At 58.8% G+C, this 20,033-nt stretch overlaps 8 protein-coding genes across 8 annotated transcripts; 5 read left to right on the plus strand and 3 right to left on the minus strand.

Annotated features, from left to right (window-relative positions):
• Window positions 1–754: 754 nt before the first annotated feature.
• On the plus strand, window positions 755–2,070 carry IUM83_16012 (cysteine desulfurase NifS; the record flags this gene model as incomplete). Its single annotated transcript, XM_067940866.1, has 2 exons — window positions 755–1,730; window positions 1,814–2,070. 2 exons carry the CDS (start codon window positions 755–757, stop codon window positions 2,068–2,070), a joined length of 1,233 nt encoding a protein of 410 aa, XP_067781940.1.
• Window positions 2,071–2,321: 251 nt separating this feature from the next.
• IUM83_16013 (beclin-1-like protein) lies at window positions 2,322–4,366 on the minus strand (the record flags this gene model as incomplete). Its single annotated transcript, XM_067940867.1, has 3 exons — window positions 2,322–3,210; window positions 3,285–3,356; window positions 3,432–4,366. The coding sequence occupies 3 exons, from the start codon at window positions 4,364–4,366 to the stop codon at window positions 2,322–2,324; spliced, it is 1,896 nt and encodes a 631-aa protein (XP_067781890.1).
• A 309-nt stretch (window positions 4,367–4,675) lies between these two features.
• IUM83_16014 (Zinc ion binding protein) lies at window positions 4,676–5,461 on the minus strand (the record flags this gene model as incomplete). The annotated part of the gene is made up of 2 exons (XM_067940868.1): window positions 4,676–5,022; window positions 5,104–5,461. The coding sequence occupies 2 exons, from the start codon at window positions 5,459–5,461 to the stop codon at window positions 4,676–4,678; spliced, it is 705 nt and encodes a 234-aa protein (XP_067781989.1).
• Window positions 5,462–5,715: 254 nt separating this feature from the next.
• On the plus strand, window positions 5,716–7,284 carry IUM83_16015 (uncharacterized protein; the record flags this gene model as incomplete). The annotated part of the gene is made up of 2 exons (XM_067940869.1): window positions 5,716–5,735; window positions 5,817–7,284. 2 exons carry the CDS (start codon window positions 5,716–5,718, stop codon window positions 7,282–7,284), a joined length of 1,488 nt encoding a protein of 495 aa, XP_067781998.1.
• A 78-nt stretch (window positions 7,285–7,362) lies between these two features.
• Window positions 7,363–9,462, minus strand: IUM83_16016 (uncharacterized protein; the record flags this gene model as incomplete). The annotated part of the gene is made up of 3 exons (XM_067940870.1): window positions 7,363–7,738; window positions 7,913–9,339; window positions 9,442–9,462. 3 exons carry the CDS (start codon window positions 9,460–9,462, stop codon window positions 7,363–7,365), a joined length of 1,824 nt encoding a protein of 607 aa, XP_067782002.1.
• A 1,045-nt stretch (window positions 9,463–10,507) lies between these two features.
• On the plus strand, window positions 10,508–11,704 carry IUM83_16017 (uncharacterized protein; the record flags this gene model as incomplete). The annotated part of the gene is made up of 5 exons (XM_067940871.1): window positions 10,508–10,667; window positions 10,745–10,929; window positions 11,013–11,102; window positions 11,172–11,466; window positions 11,550–11,704. 5 exons carry the CDS (start codon window positions 10,508–10,510, stop codon window positions 11,702–11,704), a joined length of 885 nt encoding a protein of 294 aa, XP_067782003.1.
• Window positions 11,705–13,509: 1,805 nt separating this feature from the next.
• Window positions 13,510–14,886, plus strand: IUM83_16018 (Cobalamin synthesis protein; the record flags this gene model as incomplete). The annotated part of the gene is made up of 1 exon (XM_067940872.1): window positions 13,510–14,886. One exon carries the CDS (start codon window positions 13,510–13,512, stop codon window positions 14,884–14,886), a length of 1,377 nt encoding a protein of 458 aa, XP_067781891.1.
• Window positions 14,887–16,654: 1,768 nt separating this feature from the next.
• Window positions 16,655–19,919, plus strand: IUM83_16019 (putative alpha-actinin-1; the record flags this gene model as incomplete). The annotated part of the gene is made up of 3 exons (XM_067940873.1): window positions 16,655–17,005; window positions 17,113–17,232; window positions 17,307–19,919. 3 exons carry the CDS (start codon window positions 16,655–16,657, stop codon window positions 19,917–19,919), a joined length of 3,084 nt encoding a protein of 1,027 aa, XP_067781991.1.
• Window positions 19,920–20,033: the final 114 nt, after the last annotated feature.

Genomic DNA, 20,033 nt, shown 5'->3' on the forward strand with positions numbered 1-20,033 from the left:
TTGGGCGCTAGTTGCTTTGTTTTGTGCCATGGCGCTGGTGCCGGAGGTGGACAACACAAACTGAGACGTCCGCTCATAGACGATAAGGTCAGGATCGGGTGGACTTTGTGACGCATTGGATATGCCAAATAGTTCACCGAGACAAGCAGGGACGAGCACCACAGCAACTGGGGTGCAAGGGGACAAGGTGTCTACAGTATCTGACTGCAGCGGCTGATGAGATTGCAAAAAGCCAGTCTGGATTGCAACCACTGGGATTGAGGCAAAACCTGTAGCTGCGATGTAGCTCTGATGCCAACTCAACGCTCTGGAAATGTTACGATCCTGGACAACAAACTGCCTTCCTGAGCCTCAGCAGCATCTTGCTGCCTTGTAGACCAGGATGGTATTAATACATGTTGCTCAGCCTGAACAGCTCCGTGTTCAAGTCCTGCACCTATGCAACACTACAACTTGACGCTGTTAGCTGGAGATTCAGCTACAGGTAACGTTCCTGTAGACTTCTTGGGGACTCTTTGAGGACTTCTTGCGGACTTCCTCTACCTCGTTCTCTCGATGCTTCTGGGCTCTGAGATAGCCAAACTAGGCGAGTAAGCATTGACTCAGCAAGGGAGCGCGGTCTTGCACAGCAAAACAAGTTGCTGGGAGCGTTCTGGGTCGGTACACTGTACCGGTCCTATTTCGGCGAATCGTCGACGACTCGCCCATCTTCCGCGCTTGATGGGCTCACTTCGGTTCTCGACTTCAGTCTGGCATGACGCGCGTGTACCTCGACTATAACGCCACGACGCCCGTGGAGCCGGCCGTGCTGCAGGCGCTGCTGCCGTTCCTCGGGCCGCAGTTCGGCAACGCCTCGTCCTCCTACGCGCTGGGCCAGACGGCCAAGCAGGCCGTGGCCGTCGCGCGCGCGCAGGTGGCGTCTATGCTGGGCGCCGCGGCCGCCAACGAGGTCGTGTTCCTCTCGGGCGGCACCGAGTCCATCAACTACGCGCTCAAGGGCGCGGCGCTGGCCGCCCGGCGCGAGAGCGGGCGCAACCACATCGTCACGTCCTGCGTGGAGCACGTGGCCGTGCTGGAGACGTGCAGGTGGCTGGAGACGCAGGGCTTCCAGGTCACGTACCTGCCCGTGGACCGCTTCGGCTGCGTGCGCGTGCAGGACGCGCTGGACGCGCTCACGCCGCAGACGTGCGTGGTGTCCGTCATGCTGGCCAACAACGAGGTGGGCTCGCTGCAGCCCGTGGCCGACATCGCGCGCGCGGTGCGGCGCTTCGCGGACGAGCAGGAGCCGCGCCTGCCCATTGCCGTGCACACCGACGCCAGCCAGGCCATCGGCAAGGTGCGCGTCAATGTGCAGGATCTGGGCGTGGACCTGCTCACTGTGGCCGGGCACAAGTTCTACGCGCCCAAGGGCGTCGGCGCGCTCTACATCCGCGAGGGTACGGCGGTGGATACGATCATCCACGGCGCCTCCCAGGAGAACGGACGTCGGGGCGGCACTGAGAACGTGGCGCTGGTGGCGGCGCTGGGTCAAGCCTGCGCGCTCGTGGAGAAGAACCTGCACGAGTACGCGGTCATTATGCAGGAGAGCAGGACATTCCTCCTGGAGCAGATCCAGAAGCACTGCAGCCTGACGAACGTCAGTTACCAGGTGAACGGCCACCCGGAGCTGTCGCTGCCCAACACACTCAGCATCAGCTTTGAAAACATCAACGCACCGCGAATTCTCGACTGTGAGCTCTGCAACTTCTATCCGGCCTTATTAGTTCCAGGTCGCTAACCTTGTCTTCTTGTTGTTACTGCTTATGTGTGCTAGTGATCGAGGCTGAAGGTGTCTACGCTAGCGCTGGTTCGGCTTGCCACAGCCACCAGCACGACAAGGATGACGACAAGGAGAAGAAACCTGAGCGTCAAGAGGAGCACATTACCATTTCTCACGTTCTGGCTGCAATGAACGTGGCACCTGAATTCGCGAAGGGCACGCTGCGTCTGTCTGTGGGTCGCTCCACCACGCAGGAGGAGCTGTTGCAGGCTGCTAACGCCATCCACAAGGCGATTCAGCAGCTCATGTGAGCTCTCGTGATGGACGGACCTTATAACGTTACCTCATGGCTGAAACCCAGAACCCCCTGTGTGCTTGCTTTCCTGTTTGCCACCACCACGTGTTCTAATGACTGAAGTATCAATCAAGCTCCAAGCAAACGCAAAATAGACACGTTTTACTAACTTGATGCGCTGTTAAGGCGCGAGTACACGATTTCTGGCGAGGTATGTATTTGCTGCCGACATTCTTTAATCAGTCACTTTTGTCCAAACGTTGTCTCTCAGTAACGCTTAGAAATCCAAGCAAGTAGCCACTTGAGGTGCGTGAGCATGTACTTAAGTGCTCGGGTCCATTGCTCATCGTTTCCGAGCGAAATAGGGAGACCGCCAATCTTCCCGCGCTCCACCTTGTACGGGAACTTGAGCGAAGGCTCTTCTTTCATTGCGCGACGGCCTGCGTCCTCTACGCACTCGAGAAAGAGAATAATGGCCTGATTGAATCCGCGGCGGCGAAACATACCACCGTCACTGAACAGGTTGTACTCCCTGCCATACATATTGACCACGCGCGAGAAGCTTCCTCGCGGTACAAGGCGGTTGCGTGAAAACTCGAAGTTGGCGCGATCTGCAATCGTCGCAAGCAACAGCACTGCTTGGCCCAACGCGGCGTTAATTTCCACCCACTCCACTGGCTTTGATGGCAAGCGGCCAAGCCGTAGTCCATTAATTGTACCGAACAGTCCGTCGTGCCAGATATGGAAGACATCGTTGCATACGTTGTAGCGCTGAAGGCGGCGCAGCATATCTGACGCATGCACATTGAATACACTCACGGACTGACGTTCGTCGCGGCTCAGACCCAGCAGATGCTGCAAGAAGGCGCCCTCGCCAAACGTCCCGTGAACCAGCTTCTCCAGGTCGGTTCCTGTAGACCACAACTCACGCCTCCTCGCGGATATTTGCGCGGTCTCGTCTTCAATAGCCTCCAACTCAGCCTGGAGCCGTCGTTCTTCTTCCTCCAGCGCACGCAGCTCTGGATCGTCATTCCACGCGTCAGCATCGTAGTCGCAATCCACGCTGAAAGCTCGCGCTGATGCGCGTTCCTCATCAGAAAATTGGGTAATAAAACTCTCGTACTGGTCTCGATCTTCCTCCAACTCATTCAGCGCCCTAATCAGCAGAAACAACCACCGTTATTTTCTCTCGCTGTATGGCAGTGTAGCATTTACTACGGTTTCACGCACTGAGTGAATCGATTGAGCACTGTGGCTTCGCAATCATGGCAAGTTGGCAGTCGCTTTTTCAGCAAAAGCGTGCTGCAGCAGCCAACGTTACACAAGGTCGTTAGTCTATCATAACCCAACACCCATCCGTTGGCCAACCGGGATTACCTGCAGTCGAGCAGCTCTTGGAACCAGCTGAGATCGCTGCCGTCGATGCAGCGCTTACGAATTAAACGCCGTCGCCGCACAAGACGTTCTTGATTCGCCTCGCTTTTCTGTTCCCCCGCAACAGCGTTGCCTTCGCTCTTCCTCTGTGCTCCAGTCTCTTGGGCCACAAGAGGCTCCTCCATCCTGCCAAAGTCCGCGTACGACGCAGCGTACACCCAGCCTTCCTCGTCGCAGTGCGGGAGGGAGTGGTCCACGTCCCAGTCCGAGATCCACAGGTGCGGTTTGTTCAGCAGCCGCGCAGGCACCACGTCTGCGATATTCTGTCCGATGTCTCCGCGGTTGCAGCTCGTGAACGTGGCAATGCCGTTCATTAGATCGAACTCGGCCGGAGCCCAGACGTCCACGTCGCTGCTGCCGTCGAGACGCTGCCGCTCCCACACAATCTCGTGCACAACAGCGGACGTCTTCTTCTGTTGCTGCTGCTGGCTGAGCGAGGACCTGGCCGCCTGCGCGGCTTCCTCCTCCTCGTCGGCGTCCGTGGTCTCCCCGGCGTCTGTGCCCTCCGTGAGCCTGGGGATCTGGTCCTCCTCCTCGTCGCCCTTGCTGTCGCGCGGATCGCACGGGTCCGCCGGGTGCTCGTAGGCCACAGACCGCAGCCTCATGATCTTCTCCTCGATGGACACGGGGTTGTACTGGAACTTGAGCAGCGCGCCGCACTGGTGGCACGTGAACAGGCTCTTGCCCTCCATGGCGACGCGTCGGGCGTTGAGCGCGGGGCTCTTGGCGTACGGCGAGAAGGACGCGCTGGCGGAGGACGGCGCCGGCGACAGGGAGGCGGCCGACACGCCGCCCGCCGTCGCGGGGGCCCCAGCGGTGGCTGGTGCGCGCGGCAGCGTCGAGATGACCAGCGGCGACTGCAAGCCATTGTTGGTCATTGCGGCGGACTTTCCTCGGGCTGCAGGGGGCGGTCGCAAGCGGTGGGGGCGTCTAAGCGCGGCAGGTCAAGTGCAGAGCAAGCAGAGGTGCGTGTGGCGTCACGCAGCGCGTCGTGGAGGGCGGCGCGCAGCCGAGAAGCCAGGGCGTCGGGCGTGCTGGAAGCGCCGGAGAATGGAAGCGTGCAGTAACGCCACCTTCCGCAATCGAACGATTTCTGGCGGAGGTGATTGGCTAAAATAAAACTATTTATATATATCGCTAGTTGGACGTTTGGAGACGGAGCGTCCTCCGGCAGGTTGAAGTGGCGATCACATGACAGCGCACGATCCGCCGGCCTTGGACGCGTCCTGCGCGGAGTGCTGCTCTTCTTCCTCCTCCTCTTCTTCGTCTTCCTCGTCGTCTTCACGCACTGCTCGTGGTGCCGCTGCTGGTGGTGCAACGACCTTCTTCTGCTCGGGGCTGCCGGCCTTGCCCTTGGCTGCCGGCTTGGCACCACGGTTCACCATCTTGGCGAACGGGTCGTCGGCCTCGGCCTCGTGCTGCAGCTGCTGCTGCGTGGCGGCCACCACCTCCGCGGGCACGCCCATCTTGGTGGCCTCCAGCTTCATCTGCTCACGCAGCACCGCCTTCTTCACCGCGTCGTTCTTGAACGGCACTGCCGTGACGACCAACAACACAAGCACCAGTCAGTAGATCGATCATACGTATTGCCGGCAGCTCAGCAGCGCCCACGCACCGAAGGCGTCCTCGGCCGCGTCGGCGTCCAGGTCGGCGGGCGTGTCCCATCGGTCCTCGCCAGTCTCCGTGTTGTGGTAGTACGTGCGTCCGCGCTTGGAGGTGAGCACGGCCCAGCGCTTCCGCCGGGGCTTCTTCTCTTCCGCGGGGGCGGCGCCGACGCCATCGAAGGCCACGGTCGCCACCTGCACGCCTCTGCCGTCCGCGGTCGCCTCGGGCGCGTACGGGCGCGCGCAGACCGAGCACTGGCCCAGCGCCAGCATGTCCTCCTTGGGCACGTTCACGCGGCAGCCCTCGCACTTGATGAAGCGCTCGTTCAGCGTGCCGCTCGCCGCGCCGTTCACCCCGCGCGTCGCCATCGCTGCCTGCACTCCGAATTCTCTCAGCCAAAGTATCGAGGTGGTGGGCGGATACTTTTGCGAAAAACCTCTTTCCACGCGATAGCATCGCGTCTCGCAGGGGCCTACGGCGCAGCGCCGGGCCATGTCGAACATTTTCGAACCGTCGTCAATCGGCCACCGAGCGGCGTCACAAAGGCAATTGAGTGCAAGTGCGGCAAGCGCAGCGGTCCAGCGCGACCGCCCATTATTGTCCCATTAGCGCCCTTGCAGCCATGATCGTGGACGCCGTGCGGTGCGTCCGTCGCCGGCCTTGTCTTGATGCTCGCGTGCATTCCAGTACGTCTAACGATCGCTTTGTTCTCTGCGTGGACAGCTGGGCGACGACCAAGGTGGACCAGTCCGTGGTGAACCCCGTGGCCGCGCGGCTGGCCGAGTCGGTGGCCAACCCGGCCGTGCTGAGCTTCCTGCTCTGGGACCGCCTCAAGACGCTAACGCCGCAGCGCGCGCGCGACCTGACGCGGCTGCTGGCCACGGCGCTGGCCAACGCGCTGGGCGTGCTGAGCGCCGAGCGCGGCCAGCGCCTCGGCGCCAGCACCAGGCAACTGCAGCAGGACTTCGCGCGCGCCGCCAGCTCGCGCAGCGGCCGCGACGTCGTGCTCAATGGTGTGGCTTCCGTGTCCAAGGTGGCGCAAGCGCTCAGCACGCCCGAGGCCAAGGCGGCCACGCAGCAGCTGTTCCAGACGCTGCAGTCCGTCGTGGACTTCTTCGCCAGCGACGACGGCCGCCGCATCATCTCCAGCACGGGCGAGTGCCTCACCAGCGCCACCGAGATGGCCGCGTCGCCCGAGGCCTCCATATTTCTGGCGGAGCTGGCCACGAACCTGCTGCACACGCTCGAGAGCGAGGAGATTCGGCACCAGAACGCCCAGCAGGAGAAGGAGAAGGGGGAGGAGGAAGATCAGGTTCACGTGAAGCAGGAGCAGGAGCAGGAGCAGGAGCGGCAGCTCCAGTTCGAGAGCGAGGTGGAGACGGCTCATAGAGATGTGGACGACAAGCACCCGTACTCGCCTACGTCCTCCATGGCCGACACTAGATGGAGCTTCGATACGGAGTCGATGCTGTCGTCGGCACCAGGGACCCCGATGACAGACATGTACGCGGCTGGTTCGTCGGCGGATGGACCGATGCCAGCGTCACCTCCGGTGCGGCCAGGACCGAGGCGCCGGGTGTCGATATCCTCACCCGCAGAGAAGAACAGCGGCTATCGCTCGGCGCGCATTGAGAAGGAAGTGCTGCTTAAGATGGGCGTCGACCCGTCGATGCTCAGCGAAATTCAGCGCGTGCTTGATGTCATCGCTGCCGACGAAGAGGAGAAAGCGCGTGTGGAAACGCAGCGCCGGCGTGAAGAGGCCGAGTACGTGGCCAGTCTGGTGGTGCCGGAGCCGAAGAACGATGACGAGGCTATTGCTGCCGCTGATGTTGGTATAGCGCATGCGTTCGGAAACGACGAAGACGAGGAGAAGACGGATGAGGTCGTCCATGACGATGAAGCAGCGCCGACGATGACGCCTGTTTTCCTCCCCGAATGGCATGAGGAACCTCTACGAGAGGCGCTTCGTCGTCGCCACGCTCACGCTGAAGCGGAGACGGAGCAGCGTGACCCAGCTGAACGCCAGGCTCGCGAGATGGCTGCGGTGCTGGCTCAACGCCAAATCAAGCATGGTGACCTGCAACCAGCAGATGTGATCGCTTGCCAGGTCATTGCCAAGATGATCGTTTACGGCGTGGGCCTATTCTTGCTGCTGTCGGGCTATATGCTCAGTCGCAACCTCTTTGATTGAGAAGCGTAGCGCGTTGCCCCAATTTATCTGTATCATTAATCTACCCCCCCCCCCCGACCTATCTGAGCCACGCGATCTCTACTTCGAGTTGGGGCTTGCGCTAACCTTATCCAAGGCCGCGATAGCATCCAAAACATCGCGAACGGGTTCAAAACGTTGGTCAAGTTCCCGCTGGATGACAGCAGCGGAATGACCCATACGCGTCCAGATCCGCACTTGGCGGAAGTAGTCGTCGTAAATCTCAGCTGCACACACGGGATGGAACTTCTCGCCCGCGTCTTCTGCGAGTTCGTCAAGGTGCTCGAGACCGAATGGCTGGTTAATCAAAACGCAGCATCTTCGTGGATCTGACAGCCCGTCACCTGACGTAAGTGTAGCGTGGACAGCGTTGATAGTGGCAGCAGTCGTTGGGTAGTACAGAAGTCGAGGAAGCTTTTCGGGTTTCTTTCCCCTTCTTGCAGCGGGTGCCTCATTCTCCTTTTTGTTTGCCTCCTTCTCTTTGGTCTTGCTCTTCGGAGCCGGCTCGTCCTTTGCTTCTGTGATTATCTTGTCCTGGACAGCATCATCGTCACTGTTCTTTTGCGTTGTCTGGATATCCTGTTTTCCATCAAGGAATGCATCAGTTTGCTGTCCTTTGAGCCATGCTGAGCCTGCGAGCGCGAGTTCTTGCTCCTCTAGCTCTTGTCGATGGCGCTGGTCTTGCTCTTCTGCTTCGGCCTTTGCTTTCGCCTCCGCAGCGATTTCAGCTCGCTCACGTCCCTCGAACTCGACAGCTTCAGTCGGGGTGAGGACAGCATAACCGTGATGTTCAAGGAACAGCCTCAGCGGCGTGAAGTTGTGCGGTGTTACGTCCAGCACCAGCGTCTTCCGATCATCGACAAAACGTCCACACCATTTGAGTACCTCCAGAAGCAAGGGCGCTTTGGAATCGATAAGCACGTTCACCTCCTGCTTGAGCCGCGTTCGCTCGCGTAGTGTCACGAAGGACTCTCCACCGAGGTCGCATGGTTCGCGTGAGTCGCCCAACAGCACACATAGACTGCGAAATGGACGTTGTAACGCTAACGCCGCCTGCCTCTCAACAAGTCGATAGGCTTGCGACGCTTCCTCTACCGAGAGCTCTTCGTCTTTTGGCAGTGGCGATTTGGGCATCACCCTCAGCTCGAACGCCCTATCCTTCAGCGTAGCGTCAGCCTCGATGCACAGGATGTACTTCCCCGTAGTCGTTCGCAGCAAGAAGGACTCGTCGACACGCAGATCTGTCCACGAGTGTCTGAAGCCGTATCGGCCTTTGGGCACGCACCACACGCACGGCACTCGGCCGTTCAGCGACCACTGTGCCACCAAATGTCGATGCTGCTCTGGGTCCTCGAATACTGGCAAGATATGCGCGCCATACCGGGCCATTGACACCTCCGTGACGTCGCTCCCCTTGCCGGCCAGGCGGATGATGCGCTCTTCGACGCCCTGCAGCGGCGGCTCCAGCCCGCGGAAGACGTTTTCCGAGTAGCCCAGCGCCGCCGTGCCGCTCGCGCGGACGATGTTCAACAGCTGCGTGACCACCATGAAGCCGGCCAGCATGGCTCTGGCCGTGAAGACACTCATGGTCCGGAGCTGCAGCGCCGCGTCGGCGCTCGACGTGGCCGGGTGGAAGCCCCGCAGCAGCTGCGAGGGGTCGAGCCCCAGCGCCTGCGCCACCAGCTCCGGCGCGCGCGTCTCCCAGATGCAACTGGCGAGGAAGTTGTGCGTCGCGTACTTGTACATGAAGAGCAGCGAGTCCAGCGTCGTGGGCTGTGCGGGGTCCAGCAGCAGGTGCGCCTCGTACGCCGAGAGCCCCAGCACGCCGCTGGAGCACACGCCCAGCAGCACCAGCCGCGCCGGCTGCGCGATGCTGCGCACGGACACGCGTGCGATGCGGCGCAGCACCTGCAGCTCCCGGTCCAGCGTCATGGCGTGCTGGTCGACCACGGAGCGGCCGGGGAACTCCTGCTCGGGCTTCCACACGACGTCGCCCAGCCGCTGCTCGTTGGTGAGGCCGCTCTTCGCCTCGTCCGGCTTGCTGCTGGTGCTGCCGGCGCCGTTGGAGGACGGCGGCGGCGGCTTGAGGCGGCGCAGAGCCCCCTCCAGGCCGCCCGGGCCGCGGCTGCCGAGCCACACGCGCCGCAGCGAGCGCAGCATAGCGCTAGTGTCGTTGAAGACGGACGCGGATTTCGACGTGTGGAGGTGGTATTAACACACGTAAATTTTTGTACGAAAGATGGACGAGAGGAGGTGAAAGGGACACATTGCACTTTCGACATACAGGCGATGTACTGGATTTCGCCATGTGGTATTACCACTGTTCGTGACTTTCGTCCTGCTCGACGCTCGCTGAGCATTTATTTAGCCCATGAGCACCGACACTGTCAACACAGCCAACGCCGATAGGAATGCCGAGCAGTGACGCTGGATCGGATACATGTACAGTGCAGCACCGGCACCGTATCCCCCACACTTCGTTGAGTTGAGTCGATAGCGACGTCCAGTTCCCAGATGCGCATGCTCTCCGTTTGGACGCAGACGAAAGCCCATCCGGTGGATGCCCGTAGACAAGCGTGGCTGGATCCTTCGGATCGATCGCACCGAAGTGAGCCATACCATCTTGGCTTCTCGCTCCCAGGTTCATTACCTGACCGGATAGCTGAGCGCCACGTCCGGCGAGCGATCTAGGATAGCAGCAGTCTGACCCGCATACTCTGGGATCCTATGCTGGTCGTCCAGGACGACTCGTCCGGAGGTACAGTATAATAGGTGTGAGTCAGTCAGCAGATAATTTGTCCTCAACATTTGTACGCATTGGGACTGTGTGCACTGATCCTTCGGCGATCGAATCCGCCACAGCGAAGCCATTTTGATGTGCTAAAGCTTCCACTGCACCGAGCGCAACGCATTTACGAGCGCTGTCGCTTGGCGTGGAGCCATTCCCGCCGTCCCGCAGCGTGACACGCTCGCTTGCCTTCGCCTTCGCCGAGTTCACATGTTGGGCAGTGCAAAGCTCGTTCGCGTTCATGGCCGCCTGGTTCTGTCCTCCAATGTCCATAGTCGGTCCACCGAAAAGCCTTGGAAGGTATTACATTCGGTTCAACTGCCGTCCAGCGCAACCTGTCAATGCAGTCGGCCTCGGTCTCCGGTACCAGTTGCCATTCACCCCAGCGCCGAGTACTGTAGCAGCACCAGCAGCGCCATGGACTCAGCCCAGCTACTCCGCCTCCTCCGCACGGCGTGTCCTCTGGGCGCCTCGCTCAGCGTCCTTGTGACGCTCGTGAGCTGTGTCATCATCGTAAAGGCGAACGACATTTGGGTCAGCGGGCTCTCGTGGCCCTTCCTCTCGGACATGGGGCGAGGTACGTCTTGAACAACACACAACGGTCCCAGTACTCGCGTCGAATCGATCGTACTAATGCTTTGCCCCTATGGACAGACTACCCGGCCTACTACGTGTTCTGCACGGGCCTCACCCTGGTCGCCACGCTGCTCGTGTTCACATGGACGTTCAACTGGCGCTACCACGTGTCGGCGCTGCCGGAGGACGCTACGGTCTTCCGCGCCATCTCCTTCGTCAGCTTTGTCGCTGGTGTACTGGCCAACCCGGGCCTTCCCGTTCTGGTACGCTGCAGTCCACCGCGACGCATTGTCGACCTGCGAGAGACTCGTCCACTGACTGACCCCGATGCCGCTTCTCCTCGCAGGCTTTCTTCGACACGTCCAAGCACCCCAAGCTCCACGCTGGAGGTGCCTCGTGGTTCTTCTACATTGAGACCATCGCAGTTCTCCTCAACGTACGTAATCCAACTATGGTAGTTTGCTTCAGGCCATTTCTGACAGTACGCTTTGTGCTGTTTGAACAGACCATCGTGAGCTACAAGCTGTACAAGATGCTGACGGGCTTGCAAACGGACCTGGAAAACGCGTGCTCGACCGCCGGTGCCAAGCTGCAGAGGAGGAAAAAGACCCTGACGATCCAGCTCTTCTTCTTCGCACTCTTCTTTGTGGCGTTCCTAATCTACATGCCGATCGGAACGTCGGTGGCCCCGCCATCGCAGCGTCTCTCCATCGACGACTGCCTTGACATGGACCTCGGAGAGACTTACTGCGAGGTGACGATGCGTCTCAATTCGACGCACACCACGCTCTATGACGACGGTACGTGAACATTTCGCCGTATGCTGTGGCTGTATGCTTTTATTCACGCTCCATCCTGTGTGCTTGTGTGGTACTTATGACAGAGAAAACCTTTGGCACCAGCCAAATGCGTGCTGCTGCGCAGCTTGCCTGCATCCTGACGCTCGTAGGATACTCTACCTCCTTCGTCACGAACGACTACGATGACTCGGAGGGCCAGACCTTCACTCCGGAGGCCAAGATCGCCGTGCTGCAGTAAGTTTTTGCTATAGTAGATGGTCGTCGTGCAGTATTTGGTGAATATTAGGCCCATGATGGTACGCGGTGACTTTATCGTCTTCGAATTTGCTGAACAAGACAGTAATTGAGGTGGACATGTGGTTCGCAGAGCCAGTCTACATTAGCGTGAGCTGCAGACACAAGTCTTGTTAGCAACCCACCAGCTGATGGCATGTGGCAACCCGATCCTTCCCGGCTCGGGTGTTCACTACATGTGTAGTACATGAATAAGTACCCCATGCTGGCTGCTGGCGATGTCGTGGATTCTCACTTTTGGCAGCATCGATTCTCAATACGCAGCTCGTTTTGCATCCTCGCTACAATTACACTAATCATGGGTCATGATTGTGAAGGTGAATCGGATTGTGAAGCTTGACTAAGAGGGTGGGGACGTAGTCCACATCTCACTACAACAGTTTGTTTTAAACTGTTTCTCTGGATCGCTATTCCTTTCAGATCCACCTACCTACGAAGTATTTTGTGCAGTCCTCACACTCGTTGCCGTGCTCCTTGTCCCTTTACATGGATATTCACTTTCCGTTACCACACATCGGCACTACTGGAAGACGCGATACATTTTCGAGTGGCCGCGTCCATTTGCAGCTTCGCCGGAGCAATAGCAAGCTTGGGTTTGTCAGTACTGGTATGTAGGTTATCTTGTGTCACTTTTTCGTCTTCGGGCCAAAGCATCGTACTTGTTTGTTGGGCTTTCTTCGACACTGCAGACTACCCAATTGTCCACGTAGCTGGTACTTAAGTACTCTTTGATTCTTCTGCTTTGAAATGATCCTATCTTCCTCAATGTAGGACATCGCCTTGGTCCTCGAGAGGAATGCACTCATGTGTCGATGCTTTACCGACGGACCCTCTTGAGTCACAAGCTGTATAAACTCGTCAGAGATCAACGCGCTGGTGTCGACGGCACAAACATAGCTCGGAAATTTCACAAGCGCAAGAAGTCACTGCTGATCCAGCTTGTCTTTCCAACGTGTTTCTAAGTAGGGTTTGTTATTTATATTCCCGTCAGAATGTCACCAGCACCGGAGTTCAAGCGGCTTTCGGTCGCAGACTGCCTCAACGAGAATCTTGGCGAAACATACTGCACCAAGACACAGAGACTCAACGCCACCTATACCAAGCTCTACGATGACCGTATGCTCCCACTTACTTTTAGTTTACCAATGGGTAGACATCACTCATTTGTGATCATGTACAAGTATCCGATACCAGGAAGCGCATTCACAGCAAGCAAATGAGTGCGGGTGGGCTGCTGGAGTGCATCTTCTCGCTCGTGGGGTACTCGATCCTCTTCGCTACAAACGACTACGCCGATGTGAATGGATCCACTGAGGTCGGCCAAGAGGGGCTCATACGATAAAGTTGGGATCGTTGCATTTGAGTCCGAAATGGGCAACAACTTTGAACAACTTGAAGCTGCTTGTGGCGGAACATACCCTTCGCCGTCGGCGAAATAGTGTTGGAATGTATATGTACGACGACTCTAGGAGTCTGCCGCCGTCGGCAAACTTGTTCGCCGACGGCGGATCGAGGCATAAGGGACGCGTGCATCTGCAGTGTACGGGTACTACCTGCAAGCGGTCTATCGAAGAACGCCCTTTTCCGACGGCGCCTAGCACATCCGTCTGATACTACATGTAGCTCAGTCGTCTACGACATCGCCTTCGTAGTGCGGAACTTTGGCGGTTGCCGTGCTTTTCACTTTGCAATTTTCACCCGTTCACAATCTAGAACCCCCTCCTGCTACCTTCGCTCCTGCAATCCGCGATGTCCAAGCGCTCGTTGGCCCCTTCGAAGCTCCCCGTGACGATCCTGACGGGCTTCCTCGGAAGTGGCAAAACGACTCTGCTGAACCACTTGCTAACGGAAAATCATGGGAAGAAGTTCGCGATTATCGAGAACGAGTTCGGCGAAGTGGGCGTGGACGACCAGCTAATCCGCCAGGTCACCAGTCCGGAGGACATTGGCGGAGGCGATTCCAGGAGCCGCAAGTTCAATATGGGCGAGGAGGTGCTGACGATGAACAACGGCTGCATCTGCTGCTCCGTGCGGGGCGACCTGGTTCGGTTGATCGCACAGATCCTCAAGCGCAACGGAGACCGCAACCAGTTGGACGGAATCATCATTGAGACCACCGGTATGGCTGACCCGGGTCCCGTTGTGCAGACGTTCTTCGCCGAGCCTTTGGTGGCTGCAACGTGCGAGCTGGACGGCATCATCACCGTGGTTGACGCGAAACACATTCTGCAGCACCTGCGTCCGGGTGCCGGTGTCGAGCACGAGTGCCAAGAGCAGATCGCCTTCGCCGACCGGGTTCTGCTGAACAAAACAGACCTGATCAGCTCTGCTGAGCTCCAGGAGGTTCGGACGCGCATTCACGATATCAACAGCGCCGTTTCGATCACGGAGTGCCAGCACTGCCGTGTAGACCCGGCACTGCTACTCAACGTCCAGACCTTTGACCTCGACTCGATTCTAAAGAGGCAGCCGGACTTCCTCGAGGACAAGAAGGTCAGCCATTCTCATACTCACGAACACAACCACGATGGGAAGCAGAATGGCGCCGGCCACGACGACGCAGGAGGACACCACGGCGGACACCGCCACAAACACTCATTGGTTACTTCAGTGGGTTTGAGTCTTCGCGATCCGATCCTGGTGGCGCTACTGGAAGAGTGGATCGACGACCTGCTAGAGACGGAAGGTGACGATCTGCTGCGCTACAAGGGCGTGGTGAACGTTGCCGGTATCGACCGCAAGTACGTCTTCCAGGGCGTGCACACGCTTTTCAATGGTCGGTTCGTCGGCAATTGGGCTCCGGGCGAGATCCGCGAGACGCGGTTCGTTTTCATCGGCAAAAACCTTGACCGCGAGGCGCTCACGGAGGGGTTCCTGGCCTGTCGAGCCACTAAGAACCTGCGCTTTCACGTGGGGGACCGAGTCATGGCTAACACTGGCGACGAAGGCTTCCAGGCAGGGACCATTGTGCAGCTCTGGGATCAGGGCAACCCCTACGCCATCCAACTTGACAGCGGCAGGAAAATGTGGGCCCCGGTGGACGAAGTCGGGCTCGTCCGAGCGCTGCAGGTGAAGCAGGAGACAAGTCCCCGCCAGCCCTTAACGATGGTTCACATCCTCGCCTGAGGAAGAGTAAGAAGTGAATGAACGAGACCTTTTCATGTTGCACACTTTGATAGCGAAACACACACTTGTTTGTATGCACTTTGGTGTTACCCCAGCTTGGGGGAGGGTATCATCTCACAATAAAAATATGTTGTATTTGTGATGCTATCGCTTTGATAGGAACATCTTTTGTTGTTCGCACGATGAATAAACGAACAGAGACTAAGTGTGCACCTTTGCGTTTGAATTTGAATCGTGCGAAGCGAATGTGATGCTCAACAGGGGTAGTACCGTCCCGCGCGGCAATCGGTGGTAGCAAATGTGAATCAGTGACGATACTATGAGCTTTTTTAAAAACTTTAAAACGGTACGAGGACTTTGTTGCTAGTACTGGTACCGAACTCTGGAGCAGGAATCGAGTCGTAACCATCCTAACGACGGTTGAAACGTCGGTTTGAATGATTCGTGGCAAGACTTGTTGTCGACGTTGTTGCACATTTTTTTTCATGGAGAGACTTCAACCGGGAGCGACTCAGCGAGCAGTTCGTTGCAGTTTATTTGGCCGCTAGTTCGCAAGGCAGACGGAGCGATGCCTATCTCAATCTCGCTCACGCATTGAGCTTTGGCGGTTGTCGGTGTGTACAACGCACACGTTGCGCACGACCGCAAAGTGTACATGCAATAGGCACGATGCCACGAAGTTGAAGGCGGCGCGCGGTTGTGACGGGAAAGCCAGCGGAGGCGCTTGTCCGCCCTCAGCATGCGCTTTGCCCGAAACGGCTTGGCTCGGCCAATTTGGCACCGCGCGGCTTCTTCCGCATCAAACTTTCCACTTCAACGTCGGCGATGGCATGTCCGTCGTGGCGTTGCCGGCGGTTTGTCGGGCAACTCACAATTGTAAACTGCCAAGTAAGTTACAGTAACTTACACGCAACTCCGGCCACGAAAACTCAAATCCGTCGACAACACAAGCCTTGTTGCATAGATAATGATGGAATAGCGTGGCAGCCATGTGTCGACTTAACAGCTAAGTCGACACTGATAAACGAGCATCGAGACTCTCAGCGATCTCGACGAGCTATCAGGCGTTCCCCGACATGCGCTGCTTACAGCCTGCGCCACTCACCCCCTGCACATGTACCCGTGTCCACGCCGGCGGCGGCCAGCTTTGCTGCAGGCATTGGCTGGTGTTGACTTAAGCAATAAGTCGTCAGACGCAGTTAAGTCGACGAATTCGAAGGCAGTTGAAGTTGTCGTCGGATTGACGAAATGCCGGTCGCGGCTCGACTAATCCAAGAGGCTTTGCACTCGTCCTCGCTAGACAAGTGCCCGGCAGTGGCTGGCCGCCAAGTCGACACCGCTCGGTCGCGCGCCGACACCGGCCGGCCGGTCGGAGCCGGAGGATCCGGCGCAAAAAGCGCCGCCGCTGGCGTGCGCCGCAGTGTCGCACCACCGAGCGGCGGCAGAACGGGCTGCGGCGCCGGCCACCTGGGGCGGACAATGTGCATGAACGCGAGCGAGAGAAAACTAGATGAACCAGAACCAGACAGCGCTGGGACGATCTCGCTGCAGGGCACGTGGATCCGAGCCGAGATGTCTCGCAGCGAGCAGCAGCGCAAGCACTGGAGCCAACACTTTGGCTCGGGCTTGAAGCCTGGATTCTCGGCGGATCCGTGCTCGCGGCTTTGCCGTCATCGCGCCCGGCTGTGCGCGGCGCGAGCGTGGGTTTGTGCCCGCGGGTCTCCGGCCCGGCGAGCCGTTCCACAACGCAATAGAGCGCGCGGGCCGCATGGAGTTCGACCCGCGCGAGTGCCAGTCCGAAGTTTCGCGCCTGCGAGCATTTTGGCAGCAGCAGGCCAGGCGAGAAGCGAGCCAGGGAAGACAGGCGCCCCCCGGGCTGAACGCAGCAGCAACCGCAGCCGAGCGACCGCGCGCAGGGTCCCATCGAGGCGTGGCGCCAGTGCGAGTGTTGCCCGTAGCAGCGGCAGAAGCAGAAGCAGAAGCAGAGCCCCACCACACAGAGCAGGAAGACCGCGAGGCCGCCCCCGCCCCCCTCCCTCGACGCAGCAGCAGCACCACCGACAGCATGGCCGGCTACAACGAGGAGTGGGTCGACGTGCAGAAGAGCACCTTCACCCGAGTGCGTAGGCAGCTAGCTAGCTAGCTAGATAGATAGACAGAGCTGGAAAGATACGCCCCCAGACGGAGGAGCCTCCTGACTAACGCCTGCGTGTTTGTCGTGAGCAGTGGGCCAACACGTACCTGTCGCGCAAGCGCATGACCATCGATGACCTGTACGAGGACCTGAAGGACGGCATCCGCCTCATCTCGCTGCTGCAGATCATCTGCCGCGAGAAAGTGTGCCGTGTACGTCGCGCCCGCGCCTCTCTCACCTAAGCTCCTTGCTGTCTACTAACCCCCCTCCCTTTGGCTCTGCGTAGAAATTCAACAAGAAGCCGCGCATGCGCATCCAGAAGATGGAGAACCTGAACTTCGCCTTCGCCTTCATGCAGAAGAAGAACGTGAACGTGACCAACATCGGCTCGTCCGACATCCTGGACGGCAACAACAAGCTGGTGCTCGGCCTCATGTGGACGCTCATCAAGTCCTTCCAGGTGGCCGAGATCGACGTGGAGGGCGTCTCCGGCAAGGACGGCCTGCTGCTCTGGGTCAACCGCTCGCTGGCCGACTACCCGACGGTAGACGTCAAGAACTTCTCCAGCAGCTGGGCCGACGGCATGGCCTTCTGCGCGCTCATCCACCGCTACGCGCCGACGCTCATCGACTTCAACTCGCTCAACCCCAAGGACGCGCAGACCAACGTCAAGCTCGCCTTCGACATCGCGCGCGAGAAGTTCCGCATCCCGCAGCTGCTGGAGGTCGAGAGCGTGGCCGGACAGCTCAAGCCCGACGAGAAGAGTATCACCACGTACGTGTCGCTCCTCTTCAAGGAATTCGCCTCGGGCGTGCAGAAGAAGAAGGCCGTCACGACCATCTCCAAGGCGCTGAACATCGCGCAACGCCACCAGGAGCTGGCGGCCGAGTTCAACCAGAACGCGTCGGGCCTCCTCGAGTGGCTCACGCAGCAGACGGAGCGTTTCCAGACGCTCAGCCAGCCGCGCCACATCCCGGACATCAAGGAGGCGCTGGCTCGCCACCTCGAGTACAAGAAAAACGAGAAGCCGCCGCGCGAGGCGCAGTTCGTGGCAGTTGAAGGCTGCGCTGGACGTTGGATCGCCAGTTGCAAAAACAACGGCCGCGCCGTGCCGAACTTGGACCCGCCGATCGAAAAGTTACAGGCACTCAAGGCCAAGCTGGACGAGCTTGAAACCGCCTTCGAGCTCAAGCTGCGTCAGAACTTGGACAGCTACCAGAAGACGGAGATCTTCCTAACGAAGGTGGTGAAGGACCTGGAAAAGGTCGAGGCCTGGGCGAAGGAGAAGGAAGCCCTCGCTCTCTTTGCTGAGGACCTCGCGGTTACATCCACTGCCGACGCGGAGGAGAAGCTCGAGAGCGTTGCCTTCCTTCAGGACATTGAGCTTCCCCGCTACAAGCAGCTGCTGGCTACAGTCGTTGGTGAGGCCGATGGACTGTCGGAGGACCACAAGGAGACCAAGGCCACGCTGGAGCGTCTAGAGGCCATGAAGTCCTTTGTCACCATGGCTGAGGACAAGGTGGAAGGCGTGAAGGTGAGGCTGGAGGAGAGTCTGCGTCTGCAGCAGAGCGTGGACGCGGTTGCCAAGGACGCCAAGGCACTGATGCGTAACCTCAAGTACGTCATTGAGGAGATGGACGAGGAGGTGGATGCCGCCACGAAGCTCCAGGACGTGTCTAAGGCCGGTGTGGTTGCGGCCAAGCACAAGTTTGACACGGTGCTAGTCCCCAAGGTCCAGAATGCCGTCGTGAGCGAAAACGAGAAGCTAATTGAGAAGAAGCAGATCTTGGCAGACGCTGGTCGCGCCAACGATGTGGCACTCATTGAGAAGACCAACGCTCGTGTGCAAAAGCTGCTGGACTCGTTGGCTGAAAAACGTGGCTACTACGAGGAGGAGCTCTCAAATGTGGAGAAGCGCGACGAGGTCTGCCGCGAGTTCGCGAATCTGTCCGCCCGCATCAAGGAGCGTTGCGCACAGAGCACTCAGTCGATCAATGTTGTGGAGGGTTCGTTGAAGGACCAGTTCAACTCGATGGTGAAGCTGCGTCACAGGTTGTTCCGCGCCAACACTGGTATCGTGCTGGAGGAAGAGGTGGAAGGGAAGCCCGAAGACCCTGAGATCACGGGCGCCGAGACGTCTACCACTGCGGAGGTTGCGAAGCCTGCTGCTGAAACTGAGACCGCCCCGGAGAGTGAGGAGGGTGATAAGTCCAAGGATGCGGCCGCTGAAGTTGCTGAGGCCAAGGCAAAGGAGGTCGAGGAGGCTAAGGCCAAGGCTGCGGAGATCATCACGCCTCTCACGGAGGACATGGAAAAGCTCGAGCGCATCAACGAGGAGCTAGAGCGGCTGCAGGTGCACACGAACCCGTTTACGACGGATACGATCCACGGTCTGCGTGCTCAGTTCACCTCCCTGGAGACTGCTGTGCGCGACAAGGTGAAGTCCCTCGAGAAGGAGCTGGCTCTTAGCGAGGTGGGTAGCCTTACACCTCAGCAGGCGAAGGAGATCAAGGAGGTCTTCGACCACTTCGACCTCGACAACGACGGTGTCCTTGCTCGCGATGAGTTCATCATGGCGTGCAAGGGTCTCGGCCTGAGCCTGAGCGAGGATGATTGCCACGATTACTTCGACAAGATTGACGAGGAAGACAACGACGAGATCACCTTCGACCAGTTCGCCACCTTCTGCACGGAGCAGCTGCAGAGCGGTTCCACGAGGGACGACGTGCACGAGGCACTGGACGTCCTTACTGGCGAAGAATTGACGCTGGAGGAGATCGCGGAGCGCTTCGATGAATCGCAGGTCGAGTTCATCAAGAAGCATGCACCGGAGCTCTTGGAGGCGGACGGCAAGTCTGTCGACACGGAGAAGTTCACGGACTTCATTTTCAGCGTCTAAACAAGCGGCCACGATTCAAGAGCCCAGCCTACCGTCCGGAGCAGGTGGTATGGTTTGTTTCCCTGTTCCTCGCTTGCGTTTTGCAAGCTTGAGCCTCACTTCACAAAGTCGCCT

Source organism: Phytophthora cinnamomi, assembly GCF_018691715.1.
Source record: "Phytophthora cinnamomi strain GKB4 chromosome Unknown Contig112, whole genome shotgun sequence".
Taxonomy (NCBI): Eukaryota; Oomycota; class Peronosporomycetes; order Peronosporales; family Peronosporaceae; genus Phytophthora; species Phytophthora cinnamomi.